The sequence below is a fragment of the Hermetia illucens genome, chromosome 3 (assembly GCF_905115235.1).
Source record: "Hermetia illucens chromosome 3, iHerIll2.2.curated.20191125, whole genome shotgun sequence".
Lineage (NCBI taxonomy): Eukaryota > Metazoa > Arthropoda > Insecta > Diptera > Stratiomyidae > Hermetia > Hermetia illucens.
This window is the reverse complement of record NC_051851.1, coordinates 8,242,667-8,260,178: the sequence shown is the minus strand read 5'-3', so window position 1 is coordinate 8,260,178 and position 17,512 is coordinate 8,242,667. Positions and strand designations below refer to the sequence as shown.

The following is a 17,512-nucleotide window of genomic DNA, read 5'->3' as shown; positions in this document are numbered from 1 at the left end:
ACCTTATTTTTGTTAGTGAACTTGAGTATTGCCTAGAACTGAAGGGTCCTTAACTAGATACGTTTTTGCCCACCATGAATACAACACAAGGACAGAAAGCAGGAATCATGACCAAATGAAAATGAAAGAATTTTGCGCGATAGGTACGTGGCGTGAAACTGATACTCCCTCAGGATTTATAGTGTCGGGAATCGGCCCTATTGGATTTGTGTTTGGTATATGGGTATCTACGTGTACGTTAGGTTTCATTGCAGGATGTGCAGAAGAAGATTGTCGGGAATGTAGTTGAACGAGGCTCCCGAGGAAGCTTTGAGTAGAAGACTATCCAAAAATTCGGCTGAAAAAAAGGGAACTGGGTTGAGATGTCCTTGCAGCTCCCTTACCTGATCTGACGTTGCGGGATGGAGAGTTTGCAACCACATAAGATGCAATAGCACTCACTTTCCCCGATTCATACACACTTTCAATTTCCCAATTCTCAATATATCGCTATCGGTACACTATCGGGAAACGTACATATGATATCGCCCATGCCTCTTATCACTATCGCTTACCAAAGAAAAGCCACTTAACGCTCCTCGAAGGTGCCCATCAGCAATTCGATTTCCCACAGGTGTAATTAGTTCACGCTTGGACGCTTATGCGATTGTTCACGTTTCGTTCGTGGTAAGGCTGGTGTTCACCCTCCGTTAGGGCAGAAATTGGTACGGCAGATCCACCTGGACCCTTCAAAAGTGTTTGCTCTCGGTGCGTGGAGTGTTTTTCATAGTCGTTCTGTTGGCTTTCGCTTCATTTCGCCATTTTCAAGACTTGCCGTTTTCCTTTCTGTTATTCATTGAGGATTTAGTGGGCAGAAGTGCCACTCGAGTATCTGAACGGAAAGCATAATTTTAGCTTTTCAACTTGCCATATATCCGAGATAATTTATCATGGCCGAACAGGAAGACAGGAAGGAAAGTTCAGCAGCCGTAACGGCCCCAACTACTCCTGTTATTTCACCAGCTACAACCCCAACACCACCGGCCACTTATGATGAGGAAGCTGCTATAGGTGGTGGTGCTAGACAGGCGGAAGGTGCAAACAATGTGGCTAATAATAACAATAGCAATAATGAGGAGAGTTCGAAGGTGCAGCAGGAAGAAACGGTAGGGGATGGTAGAGATGAGGCCGACTTTAATTTGATCAAAATTGTAAGCATTAATTCTTGTAAATATCAATGCATTGTAGATAATTCATCGCTTATAATGATGTTAGGTTTAATTTTAAGATTTTTTGAAGATTTAAGGTTCCTAGCTTAAGAAATATGATAGTTGCATTTCGATTAATAACAGATTTGGGTTGGCCTTTTGAAGAGACCTCAAGGTGGTGATGGATGGGTCACGGCAGCGTGTGGGATTCTCACCCACTAACCCACCGCCCCACTTCTCCGCTCATATCCTTGCGGAACCACCGTGAAGTATTACTTCGCGAGGAGGACTTCGGTTTACACCAGCACAACTAAGTCACCCGTTCGTCGCGCTTTCTGCGCTCGTTCCAGTTCCTGCAGCCTTTCCTGTATTGCAGTTACTGCTGCGTTTATTGCTGCGGACTTCAGCATCTTCTCCACGAGTTTATGGGGTCTGATAACTGCGCTGAGGGCGTCTGCAAAACCAATTAATGTTGCCTTCCTTGGCACGCGAGGGCCGATCCCTCCATCATACATTATGTCCCACAGCAGGGGCCTTAGTACAGAACTTTGAGGAACATTTGCTGTCACAGAAGAAGAAGGAAACTCTCGATCATCCGAGCTAAATAACCAGGGACACCCAGTTTAGCCAGGGTGCTCTTAATCCAATCCCAGTTTGTCAAGTTGAAGCCATTCCTAACATTCAGCGTCACCTCGGGCAGCACGTACCAGCGGTCAATGCCTCCCGCGCCACGGTCTACGACCGTTGTAATGGCATCGTTTGTGAACCGCGCTCTGCGATTGACCACGCGCTATATATCACCCTCTACAACATCTTCCTCATAGTGTCTAAAAGACAGATAGGGCGATATGAAGAGGGTGCATCAGGTGGTTTTAGGGTCTTCGGTAGCAGAACCAACTTCTGTCTTTCTGACTGAGCGGGAACACTCCTTCCACCATGCATGTTTCAAACGTACTTATCAACCAAGTAGGGCTTAATGTGGGCTTAATGTTAGCTGCCAACTTTAGTACTTTGTTCGGAATCTCATCCAACCCCGGAGCCTTATTATTCCCAATTCGTCCATAGGTCTCCCGTAGTTCCGCTTCGGTAACCCCTGGGATTGTGAAGAGGTCCTGTTGAACCGTTGATTGAGATTCACTTTCTTCCTGTTGTTTGGAAAAGAATTGCGATTATTTTGAACTCGTATTTCCCTCAGGGCACAACTGCTTATAGCAATTCCGCTTACTTTCCTGTATAGCCTCCTTCTTAAGGTTACTTTGAAGATCGCTGTTTTCCGTCTCTGACTGCCGATGTTCTGGCTTCCCACTGGTCCTTTGGCAAACCCTCCTCGCTCGCAGTCACGATGGTCTCAATAGCGCCATTTCATGATTCCACCAGTAGTTTGGTTTCCCACTGTTGTGAAATTCCCGTCGCAGCATTGTAGAGTCGCATGCTTCAATTCCCTGTTGACATAATCGGTTCACTTTTTCCAGCGCCATTCCCTTCGGGTCGTAGCTTCATTCTAAAGCCGCTAGGAACGTCTCTTCCTCGAAAGCTGCAGTGGACCACCTAGCTATCCTGGTTTGTCCGCTTCTGTTACTCACTCGACTGTCACCCTCTCCTTTTCTGATGTCGAGAAAGATGATGGTCTCTGTGGGTGTAGAGATCATTCACCCGCCAGATCATTCCTCTCGCCAACGCGGTACTGAGGTAAGTTAGATCGACGATTGAGCCTAGCTCTCTTCCTCGGAAGGTGGACACGCATCTAACGTCGGTTAATACAATGTCCAGCTCCGCAAAGGTTTCAAGCAAGATTTGGCCCCCGGTGTTTGTTACTTGACTTCCCCAGTCCAAGGCCCACGCGTTGAAATCGCCGGCAATGATTTTGAGGCTGTGGTCCTTAGGATCCAACACCAAGCTGTCTAGCATCTTCTTAAATTGCGCTAATGTTGCACTTGCTCTTAGAAAGCCGGCTCCTGGGAATGCTATTGCTTTTTGAACGGCTTCTCGTCTACATGCCCATATTGCCGTCTTGAGTTGATTCGCAATGGTTGAGATTGATTTGTATCAACCTCGGCATATAGCTCCCTCTTATATGCTGGGCACCTTCCACCACCTGTAACGTGTCGGTCGTCCACTCCCTTTTTTCCCTTTGCACAATCTGCATTGTGGATCTTGCCTGCAGTCAGTCAGTTTAATCCCTGATTCCACCGGCAAGCTAATAATAGGGGTCTGCCTTCTTCATCCTTTTGATGGCACTTTCTTCTATTTCGCTAAGGTTGAATTGTTCCTTTAGAGCAGGACAGATATCCTCTCATTATGTGACCTCGTCTAGGTCTTTACACTCGATTACTGATGCTTCTGAGCTTTCGCGTCAGCTTGCTCACCTATCACCTTCTCCACCTGGCCGCGAAAACTATCCACTCCTGCTAGCTTTGTTTAGCTCCAGCATCAGATCCCCCTTTTGCGTATGCCTTATACGACTCACACTGCCGCCTAAGTCTGTCAATTCCGAATGCACTTTGACTTTCCGAAGGATATGGGCGTAGCACATATCTCCTTTCTTAGAAATAATGATTTTTTCCGGACGAATGTTCTTTTTCTCCTTCTGCTGCTTTTTGCCGCTCAGCTTAGTACATTCTTCGGGTTTACGAGCTGTAAGCTCTTCCCCTTTTTCAAAGTTGGGGCCGTAATCGAAGAACTACCGGAAATTTTCGGCGAAGAGGGCTTTTTCTTCTTGGCCGCTTGTTGGACACCAAGGGATTCACTTATTTTATCCCTACTCCATTTGCTCGCGTTCTCGCCTACTTTATGTTGGGGAGGCATCACCTGCGTCTCTCGTGTGACTTTGCCACATGACGCTTGGGCGACAAATTAATGCCACGTATCAAAACCCTGATATTTTGCTGGATATTCCGCCTATCCTTAATGAACTCATAGAGTTCATTTATGAAATAAACCCTGTTGTAGTTTGCTGCCTTCCACGATCGTCTTTTACAGCATCGATAATTATGTCAGTCGTCCTCCATATTTGGTTTGATTTCTGGGTGTCCATCCCATAGGCAATTTTTTTCTATGGGTGGGCATTTACTTCACACTTACCCCGGCCTGCGCATAAGCATGTCCAGCCAAGCCCATCTCCTGATGCGCGCATGTGTATGCCCATAACGCATCCACCGAGCGTTCCCTTATATGCACCAAGGGACGCGCCTGATGGGAGATTTGGCAACTCTACACAGGCTCAGGGTGGAGTCTATGAGTCCTTTCAGCTGGCGACATGAGTGACGCGGAAAGCTTCCCTTTTGGAGCTTACTCTTTGTGGAGTGAGACTTTTTCGCTCCGCAGGAATCCGGCTTTATCAATGTCAAACTTAAGAGCAAGTTGGTCAAAAAGGACTGCAGAGCTTTTGGGGGAAGACCCCTATCCCCCACTCATAAGCTGCCCAGCCCAAACCCCACACTCGCTCAAAAGAAAGAATAGTTTCTATAATCAATATCTGTTTGCGATATTTCTAGCGAAAAGTTTAAGAAAACTCCCTTCTTAAAGGGGATATACCCCAAACTTCCTGTTAATCACACTTCCAATATCATTTTCTATGCCCATTATACGTTCAGGAAAATCTTCCCGGGGCATATCGACAGAATTACTCTCGAAAATGGCATTAGGTCGAGCCTAGATAATCTTAGATTCTCTAAATTAATCAGGGGTCTCAGTATCAAAGGCATCTTAAATGTCAAAAAGCCTGGTTTCGGACGTCTTAAAGTATTTGTTGATAATGCTAACACTTTTATTCAAAACTCGAAAGTCAGAGTCCTTCTATGAAGATCTTTCATACCCTAGGCTTTCACCGATAAGGAGATTTTGATGGACGCAATCACTGAATTGACACTCGCCAAAGTTAGACGTCTCAACAAGAGAAACCCTAAAAAAACACAGGGGTTTATACTGTTAACATCCGCAAAGTTTGCCTTTTATGGTTCCGACTTGCTGGAACACATTATATTCGGTTACACCTGGATTCCCGTCGAATACTTTGTTCCTAAACCCAGAAATAAATACACTGTTAACCAAGCATTAAGGGGTACAAAGACCTACTCCTAAATCATCGTTGTGAAGGTCCTGAATAAGCAAAAGTCGAGTCTGGGCAGACGCGACACACCTCCCAGACGTCACGTCCCTCGCCAGTTTCGACAGCCCTGACGGTGGGCAGTCTCCCCTGAAGGCCTTAACTAAGGCTCAGTCAGATTATAACCTCATTGATAAATCTAGGATGGATGGATACGGTAGAGTCGCCATTACGTTTACCAAAAGGATCCGTTTCCTCAAAGTTCATTATCAGACGGACATGGATATTATTATCGTGAAAACAGCAAATTTAATCCTTAATCTAATCATCGTCTTGGCAGGTTTTCTTCCTTCTACTGGCAGGGAACTTCCGCGAGGTCAGGCAAAGTGTTCTAATCACTGGGGACCTTAATTCCAGCTGAAATTTCTCCGGTGATCTCTTCACTGCCGCCAAGTGCCGAGCCTTGGAGAAAGTTGCCAGCAGCTCTACTTTTCGCCTGCTAAATAATGTAAAACCCACGCTTGTTAAGTCTCCCCCGCTGGGCCAAATCCTACGAGCTTTGTCTCCGACACCACCATGTCCAATTCAGTCTCCATGAACTGGCCAAGGGGTATTCCTGAGGAAAAGATCGTTAACAGTCACCACGGGTCAATCCTCATCCAAAGTAACAAAGTCACCCGAAACAATGCGTCCAAAATCGGGCACACTCACTTCCACCTTAGGCTCTCCATCATCATCCTTCCCCTCGGTATTCAAAACACAGCAGAAACTATCAAAAACAAAATCAAATTTTCAACTTTTAAATGAAATGGCAGGGGATCTACCCAGAAACACTGGTGGTGCGCCGAGCTTAAGCCTCTCTTCCGGGCCAAACTGCTAGCCTTCAGGAATTTCAGACGGTTGACGAATCATGATAATTTCTGGCCTCGAGTCGTGAGGAAGGCTAAAACAAATTTTGATATTTCCAATTGAAAATACTCAAAAGAATTTTGAAATCAGATTAACTGGCTCAAATTTCTTCAGGACCATTATGAACATCTGGATGCTTGGGATGACACAGAGTGGCTCCGTTTTCTGAACCTTATGAAAAGCCACTATAATAGTGGTTCCAAATACTGCCCCCTGATAATTCCTGTTGTCTCTCAGCCTTTCTCCCCGCTTGAATTTCAGGAGATCCTTGACAGGCATAAAAAACGCTCAGCCCCTGGCACGGACAGAGAAATTTACACGGCCTCTTCACATAAGAAGTGGAGATTTACCAATATGCTGATGACTTCTTTATTATAGTCTCTCTAGATTCCAGGCGAAGTAGTAGATACCCTCCGCCAGCAGGACGATCTCTTCGTAAAGTAATGCATCTCCCTCAAACTGCCTGTCAACCTTGAAAAATCCTGCACGATTGCCTTTCCCCGTTCTTGCATGGTTGTATTTAGACTGAACATTAATAACGTCCAACTTGAACATAATAGATTTATCAGCTTCTTGAGCAGAGTTATCACGGCTTCTCTCTTGGTAAAGGAGCACATTGATTCCATCTCGGCTAAAGCTAAAAAGGCGACCAAGGTCATTAATTTCGTTACAAGAGCCAGCTGTGGTCTTCATTCGATAGACCCTTCAAGTTATTCAGAGGGATTGTGAGACTATGCCCCTTCTTCGATTTTTCCTCCCAAATACCTCGAGAAGAAGATTTAATCCCTATTGACCTCATTGTGCCCACCCCGGCTTATGTCCTCTTTGCCCAAGCCTCCTCTCTCCTTGAGAAAAACAGTGCTGGCTGCAACAGAAATTCTATACTTCGCACAGCGGAAATTTTTCAAATGAAAAGGTGGACGAGACCGCCGGACCAGTGTCAGACCTCGAAGTCAGGTCGGTTTCTTCAGCGCTGGGAAGCTTCTCCTAACTCTGAGGTAGTTTTCCGAATTTCGTATGAGAATGCACCATGGGTTAATTCTCATCCAAAGCAATAAAGTTACCCAAAAAAGTGCGTTCAAAATCGGGTACACTCACTTCCATCTTAGGCTCTCCATCATCACTCTTCTCTTCGGTATCCAAAACACAGTCAACACACAAAAACAAAGTCAATTTTTCAACTTTTAAATCAAATGGCAGCGGGTCTGCCAGGAAAGACTGGTAACGCGCCGAGGTTAAACCTCTCTTCCGGGTCAAGTAGCTGGCCTTCAGGAATTTGGGAAGGGAGGCTAAGAGAAATTCTTGACACAATACATGGATGAATATTTCTGACCACAAACTCTCAAAAGAATTTCGGAATTAGATTAATTGGCTCAAATCTCTTTAGAATTATTATGAATGATGACAGAAAGTGCCTCCGTTTTCTGAACCTTTAGAAAATTCACTACAACAGGGGTTCCGAATCCTTATCTTTGACCCAGGCAACTCTTGAATTTCAGAAGATCCTTAACAGGTATAAAAGGCGCTCCGTCCCTGGCACGGGCAAAATTATATACACGTAAGTTCAATGGCCAAACCTCGCGGGTCGTGACGTTATCTTGGAGGCCTTAAACAAGGCATGGCTCAGCCAAAATCTGTCTGAGGACTGGCATCAGGTTAAACTGGTCTCGATCTTCAAGAAGGGAAAGCTCAAAATGGCTTTATCAACTTTAGACCGATCTTTCTTCTTAATGATTTCTCCCAAGTACCACTGTCTATGGTGAAAGCTAGACTAATTTAATCCTCGAGGACTTGCAATCCTTCCGTGATAATTGTTTTGCCTACAGAAGACGGAGGTCCACGTCCACCTGGCTGAACCACCAGATTCTTCATATCTCCACTGAGCGGAGTCATCAAAAGCATGTCCTTGGCTTATCTATGGACAAGGCCTAAGAGAAGGTGGACCTGTCTCTGATGATGGGTATTATAGCCGATATGAGACTCCCTCCTGACATCATCCTTTGGATATGGAACGTCATACGCAACAAGAAGTTGACCATGCTCAGTAATTATATCTCGGCAAACAATGGCCTTTTTCCTGCAAGTACCTCGAAAAGAAGATTGAATCCTTCACAGCTTCCTCCCTGAGGCCCTGTCTTGGCCTCATTAGACCCACCTCGACTCATGTCGTTTTTGTCCTAGCTAAAGAGTCCCTCTTCCTGCAATTGAACCTGCTGCACCCAGTGGGGAGGCTGACACTCTTATTCCTATTCCTGCTCTCTCCCCAGATACTTGGCTCTCTGTCCGCAACATCTGAATGGAACGAAGCCATTAAACACATCTCTATGGACAAAGGAAAATTTTTCTCCCGGATCTTCCCCGACGTTCCCACTAAGCCTTGGTTTCGGGATATCTCTCAACTCCGGGGATGTAAAGACCCTCAATCGATTAGTTTACAATTTTTCCATTCTTATTAAGATTGGTGTGGTTCCCTTGCGGACCTGTAACAGCTGTGGAGCGAATGAGGCGAACGAACATATCATATTTCAGTGCGACAAATTCTCTTGACGTAGGATTGATCTTGAATGGACTAAGTTATATAACTTTTTACTGGACCTCCTCGCGGCGGGTGGCTCGTCCCTTTGATAGACCTGGTCAGTTTTATAAGAGAGACTAGAATCGGCTTGGTTTTCCCCTCGTCCTGTTGCTTTATTTGCGCTTTGCGTTACCCAAAAACATCTTACGAAGGTCCGGAGCCTTTCTGGCGCAAGTTGACTTACAAGAGAGAGAGAGGTACTTCTTCAATCGTGTTAGGTCAGTACAATGGTGCTTGATGCGAAATAACCAACGTGAACAACTTAATTTTTAAGTGGTTGGGTCTCTTTCAGGGCTCCTGACTTGAAGCTCATTGTCAAATAAGTCTTCCCAATTGTTTAGAGCCTTGCCTTTGAGTAGTGATCACGGAATTCCTCTGTCGCTCATCTGCTTTATATGTCGAATCAAGATTTCCAATTTTGACGTGGATGGTGATCAGTGACTGGTTTTATTTAATTCGCCATCTTCCTTCACTAGGGCTAAATTTGTTTAAAAATTGAACATCGAAGTTGATGGTAAACGACCAAAAGCCAGCCCGAAACAATGGTGGCTTGATACGCTGGATGGGGATTTAAAAGCCTCGAGATTGCACCCAGATCAGGCATTCGATAGACCCAAATGGCAAAGCCGATCACGACGAGCCGACCTCGCTTGTAAACGGAACAAAGGCTGAGGAAAAAGAAGAAGACTATCTGAATGAAGACATTAATTTCCCACCCTTCGGCCTGGTTCATAATTCAAGTCCTGTTTCAGTAACCAATTGGCCGAATCAGTGGCTTGTAGATTGTTATATTGGTTTTCCTGTGTAGTTTTTGGTTTTTAATACAGTACCACGTACTGAGGTAATACTCCAGCATGAATTCTGGGCGTTGAGCCCCTGTCTGTGACCGCCTCAAATCTTGTACTGTGCGTGGTAAACCTGGGGCAATCATATATGACAAGCTCCATTTTCTCGACCATGTTACCACATCTTGGCAGCATGGTGACTTGTCGTGACCAAACCGATAAATAGGTTACGTTTTCAGGAAGGCGTAGCATCAACACTGCATCATACACAACTAAACACTGTAAGGGACCTAGGAGAGAACCCTGTGGAACCTCGTAAGTTATTGGGAATATATGAAGAGGGGTCACCTGGTTTACCTGACTTCGGAATGAGTAGTTTACATTGTGTGCGAAATTCTCTTCCACTAAGACTGTGAAAATTTGGGCAAATAAACCTAGCGCTGCCCTGACAGTCACTGTCAGGGCAACATTAGGAATTCCATCTGGCCCTGGAGTCTTATATTTAGAATCTCTTTGCGGCACTTAGAATTTCCTCATCTTCCACAATAGGAACTTCGTCGGGGCTTTTACATATACTGCAAGAAGACTTGTGTAGTTCACATCTTCGAGGAACAGTGTTCACTATATTCAGCAAGATCTTAGGGAAATAGTCAGTGGGAAACATTGACTTTTTAGTGACGACATCATCGACCTGTATCCGCCACCTCATGGATCAAAGTCAGCATTGGTACACATTCGCTTGAACTTTTTGGATTTGCTTTTCGTGATAGCTACCTGCTATTTTGTCCTTGAAATTTTCTATTGTATGTGTGACCCCCCGAACTCAGGTCGGTTTCTTCAGCGCTGGGAAGCTTCTCCTAACTTTGAGGCAGTTTTCCGACTTTCTTCGATTTCTGAATTTCGCATGCGAATGCACTCCACTGCAAGTTCTTGATTAAGGTATCACTGACGAAGGTGAGGTCCACTATCGGTTGTAGTTCTGTCTTGACTCCCCCAGATTTGACAAGCATCACATTCTGGCGTGAGAATGTCGCCAGCAGTATGCGTGCCTTTGCATCGGTTTTCTGCTTCCCCATTCTTTTGCCTATGCGTTGAAGCCCGCAGCTATTGTTTTGGGTTTCTGTCTGCCTGATTGGAATTGTTCACCCTACAGATGGCCTGAATGGCGGGGCGATCACGTAAAAGAGGGGTGCAGTATTTTGTCACTGAATATAGCTATGTAGGGGTGAAAAGGCAGACGGTAACAGGTGCCATGGGGGAAAGGGGTTCGGAGCGCGCAACGAAGGTGGCGAGCGTATAATCGATTTTGCGGACACCCATGACCTTGTACTTATGAATACATGGTTCATCAAACGATTGTCTCATCTTCCCACATTTTATAGTGGGAACAATAAAACGCAAATCGACTATATTCTCATAAGACGTCAACATTTTACCACTGTCACTGATTGCAAAGTCGTTCCCTATGAGACCATCGCACCTCAACATCGGCCGTTGATTGCTGTCCTGCGAATTAAGCCACCGATAAAACGGCGTGAGGAACGCACTGGCCCGCCGCGCATTAAATGGTGGCGATTTGGTGAGAAGAACGAAGAAACGGTCTCACTCATACGATTGCCAACCATTACGAATGTGGAAGAATCATGGAACCAAATGAAAGACACGATCCACAAAGCGGCCTCTGCAACCCTCGGGGTCACCAAGCCGGGTAAGCGGTACATCAACCGAGATACTTGGCTTTGGAATGATGATGTTGAAATGAAGGTCCGTGAAAAGAAACGCCTCTACCACAAATTTCTCGACGATAAAACGCCTGCTAATTGGCAAATTTATAAGAATGCCAACCGGGAAGCAAAGAAAGCGGTCGCTGTCACCCGAGCGAACCATTTCAAAAATCTTTACGATAAACTGGACACTCGGGATGGCGAGAGAGATTTGTACCGACTAGCTAAAAGCCGTGATGAACGCACACAGGATATCGAACACTTCTGTTGTGTTAATGACAAGAACGGTACTTTGCTTACTGATCGTCGAGCCGCGACGGATAGATGGCGAGAATACTTCGAGCAGATTTCAACTGAAGAATTTGCTCATCCTCCACTTCCACAATCATTGCCGACATTTGGAGCAGTTCCACCAGTCAGCGCAACTGAAGTCGAGGAGGCAATAAAACAAATGAAATCGGGGAAAGCAACAGGACCTGACGACATCGCATCTGAGCTCTGGAAAGCGAAGAGCTGGGACCCAACACCGTGGCTCAGTGAATTCTTTAACCGGGTTATTCAGGAAGGAAGAACACCATCTGACTGGCAGGAAAGTACCACTGTTCCAATATGGAAAAAGAAAGGTAGCCCAGCAGAATGTTCAAATTACCGTCCGATCCGGTTACTTTCCCATACCATGAAGATTTTTGAACGCATTCTTGACAACCGTATTCGCGAAATCGTTGAAATAACCGTGAATCAAGCCGGATTTGTCAAGAACTGCGGAACTACTGACGCAATACACGCTGCGCGGTTACTCATGGAGAAACACCGTGAGAAGCATCGCCCTCTTTACATTGCCTTTCTGGATCTAGAGAAAGCGTTTGACCGTGTACCACACGAACTCATCTGGTATGCTTTACGACAACACTTCGTGCCAGAAGAACTCGTGCGCTGGGTTCAATTGCTCTACCACGATCCGAAAAGTAAAGTTCGAAGTATGGCGGGTGTATCAAAACCGCTTCGTGTCTCTGTTGGAGTTCATCAAGGAAGTGCCCTCTCACCACTCCTCTTTGTCCTTGTTATGGACACCGTCACACGGGATATCCAACGTCCAGCGCCCTACACACTGCTTTATGCAGATGATGTTTTCCTAGCATCTGATAGCAAAAATGATCTCGAGCAACTTGTTCAAAAATGGAATGATCGCCTCATGCGACACGGTCTCAGATTGAATTTAAACAAAACTGAATTTTTGACGACCGATCCCCATGAAACAGGCACAATCACTGTCAGCGGCAGTGATCTGCCCAGATCTGAGCGATTTAAATACCTCGGGTCAACGCTATCAGCCAATGGAGAGCTGCGTTATGAAATTGCTTCACGCATTAACGCAACCTGGATGAAGTGGCGTTCCACAACTGGTGTCCTTTGTGATCGACGTATCAACGAACGTCTCAAATCTAAAATTTACCGCAATGTTGTCCGTCCAGTCGCTCTCTATGGTTCTGAGTGTTGGCCGACCATAAAAGACAATGAACGGCGTCTCGCGGTAATGGAGACGAAGATGCTACGTTGGACTAGTGGCGTCACACGTTTAGATCACATCCGAAATGAGGATATCCGCGATCGTTATGGGGTTGCACCGATCGTGGAAAAGTTGCGAGAGAGGCGTCTTCGATGGTATGGTCACGCAATTCGTGCAAACGAGAATTCACTTGCAAAGATTGGTCTGAACATCGAAGTCGATGGTAAACGACCAAAAGGCAGACCTAAGCAACGGTGGCTTGATACGCTGGATGGGGATTTGAAAGCCTCGAGATTGCACCCAGATCAGGCATTCGATAGAGCCAAATGGCGAAGCCGATCACGACGAGCCGACCCCGCTTGTGAACGGGACAAAGGCTGAAGAAAAAGAAGAATATAGCTATGTAGGGTATCGAATGAAAGGTCTCGATTAGTACATTTTTAATCAAATCTCAGTTTTGAGATTGGTTGCACAGGATAGGAGTGCTGGGGTTAGAAGGGCCAAATATTTCAAGGACCCGTTCTCAGAATTAAAAAAAGATATGGTGTTCCATGCATATGGTATCTAAGCCCTTATTAAAAAACACTTTTAACAGTGCCAAACGGCAGGACCTCCTCTCGGCGGAATCCTTTGGGCTTAAGAGTCCTATCACCCCAACCTCTGCCCTTGGAGCAGCCTGACCAAAAAAAAGGAAGGTACAATGAGCAATTTCCGCTACAACGAGAAAACTACCAGCTACCAAGGAAAAGATATGGCATGAACAACTGTACCAAATAATTTTATCACTTCACTTGGAATTCTTCCAATTATCGTTGGACCCATCGAAGATATATTTAGCTAAAAAAGCGAAAAAAGATAAAATCTAACATGAAATTTCACTTAAAATATTTGAAAGGTGAGAGCAGTTCAGCAAGAAGCATTTCCCCAAAGTTTGTAATTTCAAACAGACACAAAAGATCGTAAGGTATTAAACAAGATAAGAAAAACAATTTAGTGCAACCTCAGAAAGAATGTGTTTAACGAATATGACTTCGATGTTCCTATGAGAAACTGCACTTTTCCGTCCTAGATTGCAAAATATAGACTTTTGAAATTTTTATAATTTTCTCTGGTAAATTGTCTTTTTTTTGTATTATCTAAAGAGGAAAATGAAGTTATTGGGAACATCTTTTCAGTTTCTGGAGAGCTGGGTTTAATTATCGGGAAAGTGTTAACTATTGATGGTGAAACTATAGTTCTGAAGTGAAGGATGTGAATCCTTGACATGACATAAGGGTACTTGACATAAATATTTTTTAAATTTTGACATAGTAATTATGAGTCAGCGTCTCGATGGCTTAGCTTTGTGTATTTAATCGCAGTTATCGATGTTTCGGAAGCCAGTTGCTCTCTTCCTCAGTACTCTTATAAGCTCTTGTAAGCACTGAGGAGGGGAGCAGCTGGCTATCGAAATGTGGTGGTCAGAAGGCGACACTATGTGGTCGGAGTCGGCCAAGAGGGCAGAGCCATCCCAAAAACCTAAAAAGTTCAAGCTCCGTTGAAGTGTTTCGTCAACAAGCGCCTGCAGGCTCCTAGCAGGTTCGGGAATGCCGGGGGGGGGGGGCACCTCAGGTGTCGTTATACAAAAATACTGCCACGAAGCCAACAAGCCAGCTCTTCCCAAGCACCAAGAAAGAACCTTAGCGGAAGTGACGAGCCTCCAGTTTATCTCGCTTCTAAAACTACACTTCTTCAAATGCCACAGCGTCCGATCCCTTTTCAGTTGAAATCCCCAACCTTTGCACTGTACCTTAAATATTCTTTCTACCCAAGAAGCAAAGAAACCACATCCAAAAATTCGACTCCTACTGCAGTCAAAAGATTTACTCGCCCATTCTCGATCAGCCCCTCAATGTCCTGCTAATTTTGGCTCAGACAATGAACCCAGAATTCATCATCAGCAGCCTTGTTTGGGCAAAATTTCTCTAATCTCAGCGTTTGCATGCATAACATGTCGCTGTTGTATTTTTATGATTGGGAAGGAAACCATAAGCCAGTTCTCTTTCGACTTCAACACCTCCGCAAGTAAGTTTACTAGGTTCACGCTCCTGTCCAACGTTTGGTTCTGGTTCCTCTTTTCCATTGCAAACCTTGGGCGGTGGAGCATTACACACTTTGGGTCTTCCGATGCGCCACCGCATCTAGGGCAATTCCGTGAATCATTTAATCCAAAGCAGTGCAGACACTGCCTTTAGCCACCAATGGGTAATGTGGTCGTTGCTCCCCTCATTTTTCCGCTCAAACTACAACCTAAAGTTGGGGATTTGCCTATACGTCTACCGATCCTTCGCCAATTTGTCCTATCTGCGTTGCAAGAGATCATTCGACTCTATCCTTCTCCAAAAAGTCGACTGGGATCATGGCCGGTACCGCTAATACCGTATCATCTGCTGTGATTCAAAAAGTACTGCAAACCCTCAAAACCATCAGCCAGTGAACCGAATTCACTTGCTTTCGTCTCTGAGAGATTGTAGGCGCTTGTGTCCACACAGGTGACGAGTAAAGCAGGGTAGATCGCATCACGCTAGAAGCAACCAACCATAGTGTTTTGACCCACCATTATTCGAAAACATTTTTGTAGGTGTCGTAGGGGCACCAGCTGTCATTCTAGGTGTTCTCAAAAGCTCAGTTTGATGTAAATTATCAGCCCCAGGTATTTGATTGCTGGCTTGAACACCGTATATCCACCGACTTCCACTGTCACAGTGTCCTTTTTCGTTATTAAGTCCGCTTCCATGAAGGTCGCCCTGGCTCATTTTAGCCAGGACTTTATCGCTTTGACTGTTTCCGTCACATAGGCTTTTACATCCTTCTGGGTGCTTCGCTGTAATAACCACAGCTAGCTCATCTGCCAAGCCGACAATCGTAGTTCCCCCTGGGACGGGAAGAGGAAGCATTCCATTATATTCCACAACAGAGGACTCTGTACCGATCCGTCTGGTACTCCCGCTGTGTTAATTCACTCTTTGGAGTCCTCATTCGTCTGATATCAGTAAGTAAGTTTAGGTTCGCTTAATGCCCGGGAACACTTATGCCAACCAACGCCCCTTTAATTCTATTCCAGTTGGCCGACTTGAACGTGTTTTTGACATCCAATGTCACAAACTAGTGCATCATTTGCCTGGTTCTAGATCATGCTTATTGCATCCACCGTAGAATAGGCAAGTCGGAAACCAAACTGGCGCTCCGACAAGCCATAGCTCTTTTCAACGATGGGTAGCAGTTTGTTAGTGATGATCCCCTCCATCATCTTCTCCTTTGCATCCTGCAGCCAGATAGGGCGATATGATATCGGGTGCCCAGGGGAATTATTGGGTTTGGTAAGAAACACCCACTTTTGCTTTTTCCACTGGGCAAGGAATATTCCTTCTTTTAGGCATGCTTCGAAGGTTTTGACGGCAAGGTCGGGCTTAGTTTCCACTGCAGCCTTCAAAGCTCTCTTAAGGATGCCGATCCTATAACATATTTCCCGAAAATCCTCCGCAGTTACTGGAGGTATTATGCCTCGTTAAGCTGGACAACCGTTTATCTTCCGTTATTTTGTGGTGAGGAACCAAAGTGGTAAAAATTTCTTTTGTAAGGCGAGGACAGGTCGGCTGAGGTGATCTCTGGGACCTTTTCATTACCACCTTGTAGGCCTCACCCCAAGTGTTTTTATCGGTATGGTCGCACAGTTGCACAGCACTCCTCGGAATGGCTTCTTTTAAGCCGTCATGCAGTTATCTGTATGTCTCCTCTCCACCGTCGCTGAGCCTCTAGTTAAGCCTCCTTTCCCAGAGACATACGTTACGTAAACTTGCAATTTCGTTGATTCACCAGTAGTTGGGTTGCCTAGTGGGGAGCAATCGCCTTCTGGGCAAAGTAGTGTCGCATACTTCTGTCACCCATCGGATGATTTGGGTGACTTTTTCTCTGGCCGTACCATCAAGGGATATGTCGGACTTAAGCGCCACGGAAAACGTGTCCTTGCCAGAAGCTTTTACTGTCCAGTCGAGCAAATCACCCGGCATTCTGCGAGAGCTCTATTTTGAGCTTGATTCGCCCTTGATTTCCTCGCAGATTGCCTGGTGGTCACCGTGGGTATAGTCCTCACTAGCTTGCCAAGGCCAGGGCCCTTCCTCTGATAGTGTACAAGGCCCCAACATTCGCAGGTACCACGTTTAGCTCCGCGAATGCTTTGAGGAGGTTGTCCGGATGGCCCCAGTAGTTAGGGCGCTGGGCTGTCGCAGTGGAAGGTCGCGGTTCAAATCTCACTGCTCACAGATGGATTTGTTATTGTGACTGGATGCCGGACACCAGTCGACTCAGCTGAGCTCAATGAGTACCTGGGTCAAATCGCCTGCCTCCTTTAATAGCCCAGGCACTAAAATCACCTGATATGATTATCGACCAACGTTTTCTTGGATCCAAAACCAGAGCGCTCAACATTTTATCAAACTCGGCAACAGCTGTACACAGTAACTCCTTTCACCCTCGCTCTGATAAAGTCTCCCACTTTGCGCTCCATTATTTGCTGAAAGGCTTGTTCTTCACAAGCGTTTGACCCAAATGTCACCTCTGTGATTTAGATATGATTCACTAATTACAGTCACATCGATGTATTTATTGCGGATGGTTTGCGAGAGTAGCTCCAGCGACGCTTGGCAGTGGCTGAGGTTGATTTCCATCAACCTCATCTGCGATTTATACTGAAGGATTGTTTGCATTCGAGGCATTTGGTGCTGCCTGCAATGTGACGGTG

General features: G+C 45.5%; 1 protein-coding gene across 2 annotated transcripts in view; it reads left to right on the top strand.

Annotated features, from left to right (window-relative positions):
- Positions 1 to 591: 591 nt before the first annotated feature.
- Positions 592 to 17,512, top strand: part of LOC119653018 (ninjurin-2-like) — a 48,276-nt gene continuing 31,355 nt past the window's right edge. The window contains exon 1 of one of the 2 annotated variants that reach the window (XM_038057457.1): positions 592 to 1,145. In XM_038057457.1, the coding sequence (XP_037913385.1) occupies positions 930 to 1,145 (216 nt within the window). In that variant the 5' untranslated portion in view covers positions 592 to 929. Of the gene's footprint in view, positions 1,191 to 17,512 lie in introns of both variants that reach the window. The other variant, XM_038057456.1, reaches the window with a different exon arrangement.